Source organism: Accipiter gentilis, chromosome 14 (genome assembly GCF_929443795.1).
Source record: "Accipiter gentilis chromosome 14, bAccGen1.1, whole genome shotgun sequence".
Lineage (NCBI taxonomy): Eukaryota > Metazoa > Chordata > Aves > Accipitriformes > Accipitridae > Astur > Astur gentilis.
The window spans coordinates 2,884,633-2,901,916 of NC_064893.1; the positions used below are offsets into that span (position 1 = coordinate 2,884,633).

Genomic DNA, 17,284 nt, shown 5'->3' on the forward strand with positions numbered 1-17,284 from the left:
ACCTGAAAGTCAAGGAGGGAACACAGGGGTATGAGATGGATTCACACGTAATTTTTCTGACAGCATAAGAGGGACAATAGACACCACATTCATGTTTTCTGGAGGAGGGAATGTTTGGCTAATTCCGTCCCAATGAGTGGTAAGGATTGAATACTCTTTTCACACTGCTGAACTCTGTTTCAGGAGTTACTCGCTGCACTATGAAAGAAAGCATTCCACCCTTGCAACTCCAGCACTGGATTATTGCTATGACTATTCCTGGCTGAAGAAGACCTCAGCCAGAATTGCAGAGCAAGCCGAGTGCCATCAGGGCCCAGGTGAGTCTCTTCTCCCACACAACACAGAAGCCCCACCAGCTTGGTTGGGAAAAGCAGCCCAGAAACCCAGGCTCTCCTGAGCCGTCCTCAGTGCAGGACTTCAGCTCAAAAATTCACCGAGTGTTATTCTTTGTGGTTTCAATTCTGTACATGTTCAACATGAACATGTTCTTCCAAAAGCAACTCCAGTAGTAAAAATATGTGCAACAACCAGCAGATTCACTTCTAAGGTAGTCCCAGCAGCTGTGCAAGGCCAGACCACGTAAGTAAACCACTTCAGGACTCTCACTCTACAAGCCACTTAATTTAGAGGCAGGGGAGAGGGGGGAGAAGAGAGCGGGGATTGTGGTTACACCTAATTCATATCGACTGGAACAAGATTCACATCAATCTCCGAGACAGCTGCTCAGACTCTTTTACCACAGCCTGAAATAACAGTGCAAGTTTGCATTTTGAGATGGAGGATGAAGATAAAAGCTATACCTAGAAATATATACAGTAATGGAGGGGGAGTGGGGGGACGGAAGAAAAAGAGTGAGCTTCCTAGGATCACTTCACACCTTCGAAAAAAACTCTTTGCAAATGCTTGGGGAGACATAAAAGAACAAATGCTATAACTGATCTAGAAAAATATTTCTCCTAGAAAAAAAAAAGTATTTTCTCCAGCCATGAAGCACTGTGTGATTTTTCCTTAACGTTAGCTCGCTTGGTTATTCACTAGAAAAAAAAAAACAATGTGCTGTCAAATGGCCATACACACACGCGAGCAATACAACAATGACGATCTGCCCCAAGTCACCGCGGCTTCCACCAAAGCCTTTAATATCACTTGGCAAAACATTCGTTGGTTTTGGCCACAGGACTTCTCAAAGGCTTCTGGAGGGGTAAGGGGAAAAAAAAGAAAAAGCTGATTTCTTTATCCTAATCTGGATCTAAACAGCAAGAGGGATATGCTGTAAATTGGCAGTAGCAGCAATTAATCAGGCTGCCCACAAAGTCAGTCGGTAACGTGCTAATTTCCCCTGAAACACACAAGCATGACTGAACACGTGGACAGAGCTTATCACGCTGTTGTGATGTTTGTTGTTTTAAACATCACAGGAAGCCTTTCAGATTACCTTCCCCCCCCCCCCCCCCCCGCAAGTAACAACAATGCAGGAGCAAAATGCACAGTTTTCTGTCTAGTGGTTTCGGAGATGTGGGGGTGCATGATCCCATCTGGGTCATGGCATACCCTTTCACAGAAGCAGCTATTGGTTTTCCTCTGCATGCACGATGAAGGAACAGAAAAGTCATCAGAAGACTTGACCACCTGCCACGCTGATCATCAAAAGCATTTCTTCCCCCCTCTCCTTTTTCTTTTTGCTTTGTTTAATTGATTCAAATGGAAATAAAAGCCAAGTTTTTTTGTCTTGAACAGGAAGCAGGAGGCTGGCACCTCTGTTCTGCAGCTCCAGCATTTATCTTGCCAGTCTCACCACATCTCTGTATCTTCCATTAAGATGCAGGAGTCCCTAGTGACTTCTACTTCTAATGACATCTAGGTATTGACATAATTTTTCTATTAAATATTAACAAGTGTAACAACGGAGCTACTGGCAAAATTCAAACTTCCTATTCTCTTCCCCAAGTCTGTCCATCTCAAACCCGCTCCTACTCTAACTCTCCCACCTGCATAATTTGGTGAACCAAGCTGTCATACCTCTCTCCACCAGATGAAACAAGCAATTGCACTTAACTCATACAATCCAAACAGCAGCCCAAATCCTGTGTGCATTTAAAATGTCTCCATATTTCATTTCCCTGAAGACTCCTATTTCATTCTGTGTCCCATTATAAATTGCAAAATTACATTCTGGCATCATACACCGCTGGCATGTTGCTCAACTGTGTTCCCTTAAATCATAATTTATTTACTTTATGTAAATGTAAAAACAATTGAAAAAGACTTCTCACAAATTCAGAGCAACCTTTCTAAAGAGGCACTGAGATGCAACACATCTTCTGGCTCTAACCCTTTGTCTTCTTCGGAGCCTTGGGAGTCCTACGTATTGTCATCCCTCACTAAGCTGTTTAAATCAGATTGTGCATTCTTTGACACCATCCATGTCTAAGGTTCTGCTTAAAAAGTAATCCAGCTTGCTGCTTCTGACCACAATAAACTAGGGAGAAAATTGGTGTGGGGGAGGACTTAGATGACACAAGATACAAACAGAAAACAGACAAAAAGAAGACAACTGCGTATGAAAAAGACATTCATCTCACCTCAGAAGTACCACATTGTCTGACAAGAAGGCTCCAACAGTCATATCTGAAATTTTTGTAACATTGAGACAGTTACAAAGGAGGCATAGAATTCAGTTCTTCCAAATCAGTTCCTAAATTACAGAGCATATATCTAAAAAAAGCATTTTTCTGATCAGCCAGTTGGTCCCTTCAAATAGCATTACATCATAAATATTATATCTGCAGGATTAGGCCTGTGATGTTACTTCACTTCTACTTCATTGTTTGATTTTTATTATTACTATTGTATTATTGTCTAGTTTGTTTGGGGTTGGTTTTTTTTTTCCCAAGATTGTCAGCATGACTGAGCAGCTTCCAAGAAACTTACAACCTTGGACAGATACTGAAATCCTCTGCTTTAATATCTCAATTCTTCATCATAACTGCCCAAACACCTGAATTCAGCAATCGGCTCAAATTCTTATTAGGAGCTTTGAATAACAGAGGGGAAAGGGAAGAAAATTCTCAGCTTCATCAGCCTCCTGCAATGGCAGGAACCAGCAACCTGGAAACGATCAGCTCTGCTGTTTTCTCAGCCTGCTGCTGTGTTTCCCCAGTGCTCTCACTGCCAGAGTAGCGGACGTACCTGGATAACCATTGCCATCCATATCAACTCCCCCTGATATGGACTGGCCGAACATCCGCAGCATCGGGTTTATTGTTTGCCCAGACAGCTTCTGCAGTGGAAAACACATGAGTGAAATCTGTCAGTAAAACAAAGAATCCTCTAAAAAAAAACCAAAACAAACAAAAAACCCAAGAAAAACACAACAACCACAAACCCCCAAAAACCTTTGAGCCTTATTTTCATGGTCACCAGGGCTCTTTTCTATGGGCTGGAAGTGCTGCACATCTGCAGGCTCGCACTTCGCCCACACAGCCCTGAGCAGGAAGGCTGTCGACTGCAGGAAGCCCTTCTGCTCTGGGCTAGGAGGCAGCCACTGTTGACTTGGATTAAAAAACACACCTGCATTACAATCCTCATGCAGACCCAAGCAAAACAAAGAACACATCAAACAGCTTTGGGGGGGGGGATGGAGGGAGCAGAATTTAACTGCACCCTAGAGATTTTACCTTTTATTTTTTTTCTTTCTTTTTTCTTTTTTTTTTTTCGCATTACCTTTATTTCTGTAGATAAAAGTTTTAAGCAGCCTCTTAACAAAACTGATGATTAATTGAAACAGAAAATCCTGCACAACCATTCCTTTTCACAAAGTTTGCCAGCATACTTAAAGTCAAAATGATTAATTTTCATCCCACTTGGAAATTCTGGTTTCCATCAGCTATTATGCAGTATTTTGTGTCAGTTTGGAAGCTGTATCTCATTTCTGCCTCCCCAACACAAAGATTAATTAACTTCTAACATAGCTTTTTTTTTTTTTTTTTAATTACTAACACAAAAACTTTCTCTAAACATTTTGAATTCTAAATGCCTTTGTCTGAAGCAAATTAATATATCAAAATCTCATTTTCTAAGAAAGCAATCAGATGTCTCCCAGCCCTCATTCATTTTGCTGGGCCACCAATGGAAGACCTGAACTCAAACCAACATCTGAATGCAGAAGTTACATAGAGGAAACCTACCCCACAAGGTAATTTTGAGGCTGTTGGTGGTGCTTCACAGCATGTGACATGCGACCAGCTTTTCCTGACCCTCCCATAAAAGGACATAATATTGAACAAAAGGTCAGACAGGAAATTCATGGAAAAAACCCCACAAGTTGAAGGGAAGAAAGATATCCTGCAGTCCTGACAGCCAGTTTAAAGGGAAACCAGTGCTTCGCTGTGTACAGATCTCCTTTTCCTACTCACGGGCAGATAAGATTAAGAAAACTGGAAGTAACTTCGTTCCCACATTACACTTGTATCACATTTTTTGGGGGGGGGGGGGGTGGGGGGGGGTGGTGTCCCAGCTAGGGTGGTAAATCCCGCCTGCAAACTTCCCAGAGGACATCTGCAGGCTATTACAGCCTAGAAGGCAGAGGTATAATGCTACTCTGCTTTTAAGTGCCATGAATGAAAACAGCAGGCCACAAAGCCAATTAAGCTGCTTCTGCTCATAGCCACCACTAAAGGTGCTGAAGGGATGTGAGGGAATGACATTGATCAGAGATTTAAATGAAGAAAAGGGGTGAGGAGGAAGCTAACAAAATGAAACAGGTGAAAACATATACCCTGCAGGCTCCCCCTCCACCTCTCTCAGCTTCTTTAAAAATGGAAATCCAGGGCACGGCTCTGGGCTCCATGACATGGCTCAGGGATATAGCAAGAAGATAACAAAAAGTCTTTCACCTCTGGGTTCAAATCCAGGGCAGGTAAGTAAAGAGCTGAAGTTGTTACACAGTTTTTTTGGTTACAAGGGGGAGATGAACTGGTGGTATGTCTGGTGCCCTGCAGCAGACTCTGGGAAGATTCAGAGAGACACTGCCTGTAAGTGATGCCCATTTGGCTGCCTCAGGACATGGGACAACGATAGGAATGGTATCAAGAGTCAATGACCACAGTACCCTGCCTCCCTCTTGAGCTGGGCTTTGTCCCACTGACCAAGCAGAGTGGCACACGCCATGTCTGCTGGCCTTGCTCTAATGAGGAGGGAGAGATCACAAGCAGGATGTTTTGCTTCCCACCCTGCTGATCTGTCCTCTTTCAAAAATGTAAAATTTTCCCATGAATGATCAAAAAAAAAAAAAAAATCTGATCCTTTTCAGCAAGAGCTGGAGAGCTCCATGCTTTTCAACAGCCAGAGAAGAACCTCCCAACCAGTGGCTCTCAGCAAGAAACAGGCAGAATCCTCCACATGCCACACATTAGTGCATTTTAGAAGTCTTCATAAAGAGTAATTTAACTTCCTTTTTTCTAAAAAGCAGTGCATGGCATATACATGGTAAAAAGAAAAAGGACTAAACTTCTATGGTCTGTTAGAAGAGTCTCCAATATAACCACTAAACTCTTTAATTCTGCTTAAACTGATTTACTGTGAAGGATCCCACCCAGCAACAAAACAACCAGAACTTCAAACACATGAAGGGAGGGAAGATTCAGGCTCTCTGAAAAAAGAAATGTGCTAGACAGAGACTAGGGGACACATGTTCGGCAGCATGAGCATAAATTTGTCTTCTCTACTGCCTGGCTACAGTAGCTAAATTGCACTGTGTCATCTCTGCACAAGATGCTATAGCATATCCTAGCTGAGATTTTATTTCATAATAATGGTCAGGGGGAACGGCACCCAAGAAAAGCCATGTGATAAATTGCCACATCACAAGGACAGTGCCAACAAAATGGGTAAAGAGATTTCTGCGGGGTACAAAAGAAAACTTAGTACCTCTTCTTCCTCGCTAAGCCTGTTTCTGCAGGAGGAGAGTGCAACCTCCCAGCTCCCCACTGGCTTCTCCATAATTTGTACGCTCAGCCCCTCCAGGGTTTTAATTTCTCCTCTGCAGTACTATCTCTAAAAACTGACATTCAAACCCCAAGCCTTCATTTGCTTCAAGAAGGAAGCTACAGCTGATAACTGTAACAAAAGGCAGTGGAAAATATCTCCTAACATCATTTTACCCAACAACATAGATATGGACAAACTTTGGGAGAAGCCATGTTCAAACCGGGACTGAGAAAACAATGTAGGGCTATGATGAGGCCACCTACAAAGGGACTCCTACATATGGCTTATTTCTGCAGGCCCTGTGAAAGTGACTTCAGATCGGTATCATAAACGATAGTGTCACATACCATAGAGTACTGAGGTACAATACCATTGGCATCCCCATGGTAAATGTACACTGCTCCTATGTAGTTATCCTCCTTAGGCGCTCCAATGGCAACATCTGTAAAACAGTACGGATTATAAACATTTCACAACCCATTCTATTAATCCAACTTTTTCGCAATTTCAGAAGCCAGCAATCCATAGGAAAATAGCTCCCCATAATGAAGATGATCAGCGGCTCATATGAACCTGGCTAGAAGGAACTTGTTTGAATTAACGAAGAGCTCCTGTTAAGATAAACTTAAAACACACAAATGTATATGAATTTGTACATGCATGTGGCTATGTTGTGCCTAATTAGAAGCATGTGCTTGTTATGAAAATGTGTTTATTAACCAGCAACCATGCTGAAAAAATTTAATTTAGAATCCTTTCGTATAAACATCTCCAACCCAGCGGAACATCAGTTTTGTGACCCAAGACAGCATTGGCAAAACATTTATTATAGCACTACATTAAGTTTGCTTGAAAATTCAAGGCTCCAAAGTGAGGCTGGGTATATAAAATAGACAGGCAGGAAGAAAAAAAGGCTGCTGAGGGTGCACTTTCAAATTACATTTGATCCAATTTAGATGCAAACTCCTGCAGAAAGAGTGATCCCACCTCCCACTCTGCTCTCCTAGTTAGCTCTAGTGACTACACAGCTGCTAAAACTAAACTCTTCCAAATGGCTTCATATCCATGGACTGATACAACCCTGCAGTCTCTCCATCACCACAACTGACCCACAAGCAGCAGCAAGAACACAAAAATGCATGTCCAAGTGCAGAGGAAGAGCAAGGCAACCTGCAATGAGGTTGGGTTAAGCTTACTTAATGGAATAACATGCCCTGAGCGGCCTAAATCCAGGCACAGACTAAGTCAGCCTTTGTTTGGAAGTCCTTAATCTGCGCTGCCAGAAATTAGGGCAGAAAAGGTGCCAGCCTCAACACTTCGCTCTCACCTATTGCTATCACAGCATGGGGCCTCACACTGAGCAGCCTGCAAAAGGAGCAGGGGTAGAATAAAGCAAAGGAGAGAAATTATTAATAGAGTACATGCTATCAGGAGCAAGAAGCTACTTCTTAATTACACTTCATGATAAGAAAACGTGATTATGTCAACAAAACTGGAAAGGCTTGAAGACATAAGGAAACGGGAAAGAAGAAGTCAGACATAGGTTTCTGTTTTGTTTGGGGCATGGGTATCTAAAGCTTTTCATAAATCATACACGAAAAATAAAATGCAAGAGCAAGGAAAGTAAAGCAATGTTAATGAGACTGGCATGCAAGTTGCTTGGCCACGGACTAAACGCACATCAAGGACAATCGGCTACAAAAGGCTCTAGCAGACAAATCCCACACAAGTGTATTTAGCACAAGCCCAGGTGCTGGCTGGGTCCACAGGAGCAATAGATGCCACATGGCACCCAGCCATGGAAGGAGACTGGCAGTGCTGCCAGCCCCGCTGGTATTTCCAGGGAAATGGCCCAGGAGGAAACGGCACTGACCTGAGAAGCCATCATCATCGATGTCGCCAAGGGCGGCCATGCTCTCCCCAAAGTGTGCGTTGTATGTGCTATCACCATCCAGGACAAGCTGCTCTTCCAGCACTCCCTAGCAAGTAGGAAATAAAACAGGGTCAGGGAAATGGTGTGAGCCCTGGATGAGGTGAGCTCTCCCCATGGGAGCTGCTGGTAGCACCAGGGGCAGGGCTGCAGTCTGACTCTCATCCTCACTGCACACAGATCGCCTGGGCACCAAAAATCTAATTTATTTGGTTTTTTAACCATCTTCTCTCTTTTAGTTTGGGGGGGGAGGAGCACATGAGTGATATAACTAAAATGCTAAATTAACTAAAGGATAACTCAGTGATGTAACTAAATGCAGTCACAGGGCTTGGGCAGCTCATGAAGGCTTCCGATGCCTAAAATGTAACAGCCCAGAGCTTGCTCTACTGGCAGATTACATCCGAGGAGTGAAATCCTCAGTCAAGGCTTATCCAGCTAAACCCCAGTGAGTTAAGAGGAATTTTCCCCTAAGCAAAGAACATTTGGGCAACTGGATTTGAAAACTTTTTAAGTATTGGACAGAAGGATTAAAGCAAAGTCCCCAAAAAGCCTTCTGAAATGAAGAATAAGGAAAGGGACTTAATGCAATAAAGAGACAGAGGAAAGTTCAGAATAAAGTAGCTTTGTACTCCTATGCCATGAGAAGCCTTATATGGATCTGGTATTTCTTGCCCACCCACTTTCTGGTCAGATACATAAGCTTTAGTTTCTTGCAGCCTTCCCTCAAGGGGAAAGAAACATTTCCACAAGAAAACAAAATTTAGTTACGCAATCCAACTCTGTACCCACCTCAAGGGTTGTTTTGTTTTGTTTTTTGCTTGCTTTGTGAATGAGAGTAAGCTGCCCTCTGGAACATGTAATAAAATCTTTTTCTTGGCTGCGGGGAGCTGCTGACTTTAAGAAAATCCCACATAATGAAATTGAAACACAACAGAGAGGAGACAGGCAGGCCTGTATGTGCAACTCACTTCTTTGCAGTCCTCACAGGAAAGGGCAAAATATACGTGTATTAAATCCAGCATCACTACACATGCTTGTATGCAGTTGTATGCAGTTTTCTCTGATCCACTGCAATGACCTCTTAAGCAATGGTGCTTGCAGAATGAAACAAAGTTTAAAATGTCCAAACACCAAAATAAAACCCACAATCCTGCAAGCTATTGCTCCTGCAAGTAATTCTTGAAGCAGGAGTATAAGAAAACCCCACTAGGTTCTCGACTGTTTTATAAAAAAATAAAACTTAACTCATGCATACTCTCACTGTGAGCAGGAAATGTTGGCTATTATCTGCTTGGCATTCTGGACCCTATCCTGAGGACCCAGCAGCAACACTGCAATGTAAGTGGGACAGCCTGTGGATCAGACTGATAAAGTAAAGCTCATTTAAAGGAGGAGTGATTAAACTTACACGAAAAGCAATTCTGAAGTCTCCCAAATGCTGCCTATAGGACTTGTGGTGAATGTTAAGTTTAGCATAAACAAAATCCATACATTAAAGCCCACAAAATACTGATGAAGAAAAACAATTTCATTTTAGTCCATAACAACTCCTCCTTTGAGACAGCAGGTTTGGGATCTGAATATCAAATATTTAATAATATGTAAACAACCATTGTTTTCCTATAAATACAACATAAGAATGATCTTGTTTTGCCAAAGCAAGAAAGTTCAGACTTTTCCAAGACTGTTGTTGGATCACATGAAATCCAATGGCATCGGCTGATAAGAACTTCCCCTAAAGTCTATACATGGGGCATAATGCAAATACAACATGATTTCAATCTCTGGTTTCTCTTCACAAGGTCTTCTAAATCCCCAGACATTTGTGATCTAATTTGTAGGTCCTAGTGACTACCCAAAACACTCAGCCAAAGCTGCTGACTCTTACTTGGTTTTGGCATCAAATTCATGTGAAGCCACAAATACCACCAAGTTTTTACATAAAACCAGAAACTTTCCCAGACCTCCTCGAAAGATTCACAGCTCTGTGATGAATGTGGGCTGGTGTCTGGGAAACCATGATACCAGATGAGTTTTCCGTGACTTCATGCTCTGCTAGAGACATCCAGAGCCCCTCTATTTGAGACATCGAGTTTCACCATGCAGTGCTGGAAGGACATTAGCACTACCCTGCCCAGACCCACGGCCTCATCCCTTACCAAGTCATCTCCTGTACATACTCACGTTTCCTCTGTTGATATAGACTGTGACTTGACCCTCATCTCTGATCTCAGAAAACATAGGTGCTCCGACCAGCAGGTCTGACAACCCGTCAGAGTTCAGATCAACTGCACATAAGGAGGAGCCAAAGTAAGAGCCCATCTGTAACCAAGCCGAGTCACAACAAAGCATTCAGTATCTGCCCACACACAGGAGGAAGTCATTTAGGCATTTGCCTTTTTTTTTTTTTTTTTTTTTTTTTTTTTTATTTCAAATGATGACTTGCTGCTTTATCACTCACAAGCACTCCTACAGAGAAAGCTTAGGGGATAATTCTGGCAGGAATTAAACGCTTTACTGTACAGTGTATCAGCTTGGATAATTTACCAACAGAATAAAATTTATACCCTGGGACATGCTTCAGTGAGGCACTAAAGAGCTTTCTTAGACTAGCTTTCACTTGTCAAATGCTTAAAATCAGAGAGGGGTGAAATAAGTTTCCCAAACCAAGACCTGGCTAGTAATTACTCATGCCCAGTGCCAGACTTCCTAAAGAGACTTCAAGTTGGGTACCACAGATCTTCTGGGGATACCTTAAAGAAATAAAGAAAATAAAAAAAGAAAAATAGGCAAGGGGTAGGGTATCCATGAAAAAGAGGCATCTAAAATTACCTCTTGATTGTGGCCTATCTTCCCCTGCTCTATTTGTATCTATTTGTATCAGTCACCTTCAAATAGCAGTACTGGTTGTGGGTTTTGATCACAGCCTTTCCTCTCAGGTACAGGCAGCCGAGTTGACACAGAAAGACGACTTTCAATAAAAGCTTTTCAGTTGATACACAAAAAACCTAAGCCACTTTCAGTCTCCAGTTATTATTGCTTGATAAATCTTAATTGCTTAAATTTAAGAAATACATTAATCTCATTACATAATTTTTTATACAGGTTAACATTAAATGGTAACAATCTCCCAGCTGGCACCCACATTACGAATTTCAAAACACATTTAAACACAAAAAGGAAACCAAAACCAAGAATGATGTTCCACCCTTACTTCATCCACTTCTGCTTAGGTACCACAAGGCATACTCTTTGAGACCAACTACAAACCATAGTCTCAAAATTAAAAGCAACTTCCAAAGGAAAAATTAAAAGATACCACTTCTTATTTGAAATTGAGAGCTGTTTACATAGTAGGAAAAATTGTGGTTACAGAAATAATTATTTAGGTTAAAAAGAATGAATCACATTTCCCGCATGCTTTTACATCAGAGATCTCTGACCCACAGCCTTCCATGCCTAGTAAGTTTAGGTGCATGAGCCAGAGCTCCTGGGCATGCTAAGAGATGGGCAGTAGCAACTCTATTCCATGCAGTGCATAAGATTTAAAAGCTGCTAAATATAGCGGGGTGAGTTAAGGATAGAGTTTCAGTTTGTAATTCAGATTTTTGTGTTTGTGTGGGTTTAAGGTCAGACCTCAAACATCATTTGATTCCAGTTATTTTGTAGCTTAAGTTCCCTTGTGGATTTTTTATTTGTTTATTCTTTTTTAATCCACTAAGGTTTTAAAACAAATTTCTCTTGGGTAAGGAGCGAAAGTTATGAAAAGCATTTCACTATGTATTCAGGCAGTTTTCAGGGAAAGGCTATTATTTACTTAACTGCAACATGGTACGTCTGCAGCGTGGGTGAGTTCATGATGCTGTGAGAACCTGAAGTTTGTGCACTTAACGTTTTTAACAAGGCACCGCATTTTCTTTTTTTCTTGTCTGCATCCGATTTCCTAGTTCAGCCTCCAGCAATAAAATAGGGAAGGAAGAAACTGGCCTGCTTTTAATGTCTGTCTAGTAAGAATGTCAGAGCAATGAACTTTCACACCACTGGGAAGGACGCAGCATTCTGTGAGAACTCATTTTGAGGCAATGCTCATTGCTGAGCATGTCTGGTTATATTTCAATGACAAAACAAAGAAAGGGTGATTTAGGACAGCCTTCTCTTTAAAATAAAATTATCATTTGGATTTTAGAGAATTTGTAGAAGACAGATGCTAATGGGGAAAGAGGAGATGACAGCCTAGAAGTACTTGTAGGATGTAAATATTTTATTAGTTAAGTTATATACAAGAATAACACAATTAAATTGAAAAAGGAAAGTTTTGGCTGAGATCTGGAAACTTCCTGATAGTTTATCAGGCTGAGGAATAGTTCTCCAGGAACACATCCTTAGGGACATTTAAAAGTCAACAGGGAAAGAAATTAACAGGAAGCAATCAAACACAGGAGGTGCCCTGGATGAACTGGGAGGTCTTTTCCTTTCAAGATGTCTGCAATTCTGCTAGCGCAGAGAAAGACAAATTTTGGAGAGGCCCTAAAATACAAGTCACACCATCCATCTACACACACTTGCAGTTTTCCCCTATACCAGGCATGTTTTTAAAGACTGCAGCTGTGTTTTGATGGGAAAAAATAGCAAAACATGCTAACACTCCTAACTCGATACCATCAGACACTTCAGAACCTTCTGAGGGTGTCATGTCTTCCTAGAGCCAGAAGCCACCAGTAACCTTTTTCTTCTGTATTTCCTCTCCTTCCAGGAGAGCACAGGCAACCCCAGGTAAGGGCTATTGTTTCCTCACTGCAGTATTTGAAATAAGACATCTTTTTGTTGTTACCTATAGTTAGACATATTGTCCACTTCATTTCCCCTGCAACATATCTCCAGCAAGCCACCAGTAAAGAACACAAGCTGTTCCCCACTTAAACACAACAGCGCATGAGGGGAGCTGGATCTCGCTAGCATTCACTAAATTTCAGGGGGGGGGGCAGCGGTGGTGTGGTGTGGTTCAGCTCTAAGACACCAGTCCTAAGAGCAAAACGCAGGACTGATTCATGGTGGGAAGAGTGAAATCGTCATCTCGAAGTAACGAAGCTGCTCCCCCACATGACAGCATAACTGTAATATCCCCCCATCACATCAGGACACAGAAAAACAGACTGGGGCTTTGTGTATTAAACTAAGCTCCAGGCTACCCACATCTCCCAGTAACATCTACTAAGAGGAAATGTGCATCAAGGCTCACCTGGCACCCCACTTCCCACATCTCAGAAGGCGCTGCTACAGTTGCATAATGCTAAAGAGACCCACTAGTAGATTTTTCAGCAGGACCTTTAATTTCAGTCACATGGGCACTGAGCAGACTTTGCAGTCACGACTGCTACAGGAGAAAGGGTATACAGCCAGTCTGTACAACAGGTTTAGGTCTTCTGGGAGGTAAAAAGAAGCAGAATTTGCCTGACAACTCATGAAGCAGTGGAATGAAAGTGATGCTCTGAGGTGACCCTGCCATTATTTCCCACTTCTCCATCCCTTAAAAGAAAACACGCATACATAAAAGCTCACCTTTTTTCCTGAAGCCTGGAAAATCTTTACTAGAGAGCCTGATCGTCTGTCTGTTCTGAAAATATAAACCTGAAAAGTGAAAAAAGAAAAAAAGTTAACCAATACTAACTATGAAGCACATAATGGTACAGCATTGATGCTTCCTAAATAATATCTAAATCATGATCATGGCCATGACTATTGCCAAGATCCAATTTCATGACCACCTTATTGCTCAGTCTTCTTTTAAAGGACAAAAGATAGAGTTCCTCATTTTTCTGATGAATCACAGGGCTCTTATGAGAAATGCTTGAATAGTATCTTGTCACCTACTTTTTTTGGTGTGCATGTGTGTATGTGCACATGTGAGTATTTAAAAGCACCTAGTAAAGGAACTTTCCAACTCTCAAACAAGTGGCATCTGGAGACTGCCTGGAAATGAGCAGGGCAAAAGGCTGAAAAGGCATAACCCTGCTCCCCTTCCCTTACCCAGCCTTCCCTTCTCAAGGACATGTGCCTGCACATACTGCGCTGCAAACCTCACGATGCTTTAGCAAAGATCAGAGTAGAAATCCCAATCAGACCGCCCAAGACATTTGCACTGTTTCTGTCTGAAACAACCTGTAAATCAGAAAACTATTCAGATGTAGTCCACTCGTTGCTTGTTTCCACAGGAGAAACTGTTTAACCAGGAACTCTCAGGGATAAATTTTTGATACGAGTTCAATAATGGACCTTGTACCAAAATTTAAGACCTAAAATGCATGGCTTGTAGAAAGGGACTCCCTTTGGCAGAACGGCTGACTCAGTCAGCCTTTGAGACTCCTCCAGCACTTGACAGGCTCCCTCCTAGCAGGTGCTCCTGCAGCTTGCAGGACAGAGGATCCCTTACTTCCAAGGCCACGTGGCGGAGCCAAGCACTTGACATAGTTGAATATGTGTCAAGTTATTAATACTTGGTGAGACAGAGTTCAAAGCTGTTTTCAGCTCAGAACACAGCACAGATTTACTGTAGACAATTGCTCTAGCTATAAAGGACTCCCTAGGTTTTGCAGCGGCACGTTTAGCAGCAAAAGCAGCTTGCCAGGTGTCACAACTTCAAACCCAGTCTTAACTAATGACACCCTTGGTGACTTGGGAAATATTACTCTGTCTCATTAGGTATCTTGGCTCTACCTTCAGTGAAAAGGGTGTGACAATGCTAATCACTTTCTATCAGGGAAGTAAAAAGGATTAGCTTATTGGAGAGTGTGGAAAGCACAACACGACTGCTCAGCGTAACAACCTGTACTCAATACCTCTTACTGCTCCTTTGCCATGTGTTCCTGCTACCCACATACCATGCCAGGGGAGAATAACAGGAGCTTTTGCAACTAAAGCAGTAGCCTGTACACTACTGGGCCAGCTGCTTTCTCATGGATCTCATGTTAGCAGCTGGTTTTTTCCCCCTCCTTGTACAGAAATTAAATCTTTTCCACAGAGAAAACAGGTTGGAAGGAAGGTGCATTGGAGCTGCCATAACATGGCACCTAGGATAAGGAAACTATGTCTTTCCCATGCACACGTCCTCTCAGTAGCAACTGTGCTGCTGCTATATCCCATATGTCCTAGTCAAGCCAGGTGAGGTATACGTACAAAGTTCATCCTCTACTTTTATTCCGTTTTCCCCACTTGTGCTGCTACCCCTGAGACATGGTTACTACCCAAAATAATCTGCCTAAACCAAGGGATAGTGTTCCTGGTAGTGGAGACCTTTTAATCCTTACTGTTATGACTCAGCTATAACTCATGTCCCTATAAAGCATGAAGGGCAGAGGGAGGAAGATGGAAAGGGGGCTGCAGGACATCTCTGCTCAAGCACACGGTGGCAGCAGGTTCTGAAAGGATTGGATTTTGAAGAAAGAGGGACAAAAGTGGATTCTTTACATCCCTTCCCTCCCTCTCCCCATTCCCACTTTTCTACCTTTGGTTCAGAAGTATATAAGAGTCACAGCACTCACCCTCAACCAGCTCCCCTGATAGCAGACAGGCACTCGGCACAGGACCATCAGGTACACCTAACTCACCAGCCATTTCCATCTAGCCATTCACTGGCTTACATCTTTGGGACATCGAACATACGTATGCCTACAGGAACACCCCCCCCTTTTTTTTTTCCCTTCTCAAGAGACTATCACCAACACTTCTAAGTAAAGCTGGCAGAAACCCAGATTCTAATCCACTAAACATTACAAAGTTTTAAGACGGACATCAAATTGCATAGTAAATGGCTTTTCATGTTAAGGGAGATACTAACCTGAAGTAAATACTGAAACAGTCAAATGTATGAAGAAAACAAGCATAAGACAAATTCTTTTTTCCAAGTTTTGTCATTTCCAGGCAAGGTTTAAGGGATACCTATATGTTACAAATCCTAAACAAAAGCAGTGTGAAAGAAATGTTACCTGTGTCTCGTTAATATAACTATTGTAAGGATTGAGTGGGAGAGAGAGGAAAGAGAGGGGTGAGGGATGTGAGGCACCAAGAGGGACAGGTCAAGAAAATTTGATGACTTCATCAAACTATCTCACCTCTCCCCTGCTCAGTGCTCCAAAACCACCCTGTAGGCAAAAATCTCTTGGCTTCTCAGACACATGGGAACTGCATCAGTATTACTTTTTTGCCCCGTTGCATCTGACCACATTATTGTTTGACAAAAAGCCACACCTTTCCGATGCCTCCATCCTGGGGAGCTCCTCCTACAACGTCAGTGGTAGTCGGCTGAGAGAAATGACCTGCTGTCACTGCATATCCTGAGCGGGAGATGGGGTGGCGTGGGAGAGGAGAGAGAACACAAATAAACAAATAATCATGAAAGGGAAGAGCCTGAGAAACAGGTCAGCCAGCTGGATCAGGCTCATCGGGTTTCACTGCTCCTCCTGGGCTACACATTGTTAGTGTTAACAACCATCCTGCTCAGGATGCACCAATATTCTGCTCAAAAGCTCAAAGCGATGGGAAGTGACAGTATGCCCTCCAGTGCTCTTCCACAAGCTGAGAGAAGAAAGGTGTGTGCGAAGCTGAACGAGGCACACATGAAGCAGGTACAGGGAGCAGTCTGGTAACCATGAGTCCAGAAAGGGAAGTGGGTAAAACAGGAGCAGGCACACAGAAACAGAGTAAACAGACCACACTGCTGCAGAGGAAGTATCATGTCAAAGAGCAACAGTCCCACATTGACCAGACAGAAGCATCCTCCTTTGGCCAAAATCACTGCCCAGGAAGTCTTGGAAAATTACGTGCCTTTTTGGTCAAGGGGGGCAGAGCAGAGGAGAGTAGGCAAAGAGGTCAGAGAAGTTAATGGCTTAAAAAGATTTTTGTTTAGGCAAGAAGGAAAATGGGAGGATAGATCAAAACAAGAAGGAGTGTATTTGAAAGGAGATCAAAGATTCAGTCTTATTTGATATATTAAAATGATATACAATAACTAAAGAAGAGTGCTTTCCTTCCAAGACAGCCTGGGATTTGCCTTGCACTTCTGCTGTAAATTATTGAGGCTCTTGTCTACATGGCGAATACTATAATTCACGTCTAGCAGTTGCAAAATCTGTTTATGTCCTTAAATATGTATATATACACTTCTCATTTAGCTATCACCAAGCAGCATCTTCCAAGTGGTATTTTTTCAAAGACTAAAGGTTAAGGGGAAAAAGCGAGGCCAGTGCGAGTCTTTAGTCAAACAATATCAAACTACTGACTGAAATGCCTTCTAGGTCTCAACAGTCTTAGGCACTTGGGACTAGGTGGAAACCTTTAAATATTTTGGGGACATTAGCTGGTTTTAGA

The 17,284-nt window shown here is 42.4% G+C and overlaps 1 protein-coding gene across 1 annotated transcript in view; it reads right to left on the reverse strand.

The window, feature by feature from the left end:
* The window catches only part of ITGA9 (integrin subunit alpha 9), a 230,686-nt gene that overhangs the window by 185,510 nt on the left and 27,892 nt on the right, over window positions 1–17,284 (reverse strand). Inside the window, exons 7-13 of the mRNA XM_049817094.1 lie at window positions 16,166–16,251; window positions 13,481–13,549; window positions 10,106–10,243; window positions 7,862–7,967; window positions 6,336–6,430; window positions 3,190–3,280; window positions 2,583–2,628 (exon numbers count right to left, since the gene is read on the reverse strand). Coding sequence (XP_049673051.1) covers window positions 2,583–2,628; window positions 3,190–3,280; window positions 6,336–6,430; window positions 7,862–7,967; window positions 10,106–10,243; window positions 13,481–13,549; window positions 16,166–16,251 — 631 coding nt within the window. The remainder of the gene's footprint in view (window positions 1–2,582; window positions 2,629–3,189; window positions 3,281–6,335; window positions 6,431–7,861; window positions 7,968–10,105; window positions 10,244–13,480; window positions 13,550–16,165; window positions 16,252–17,284) is intronic.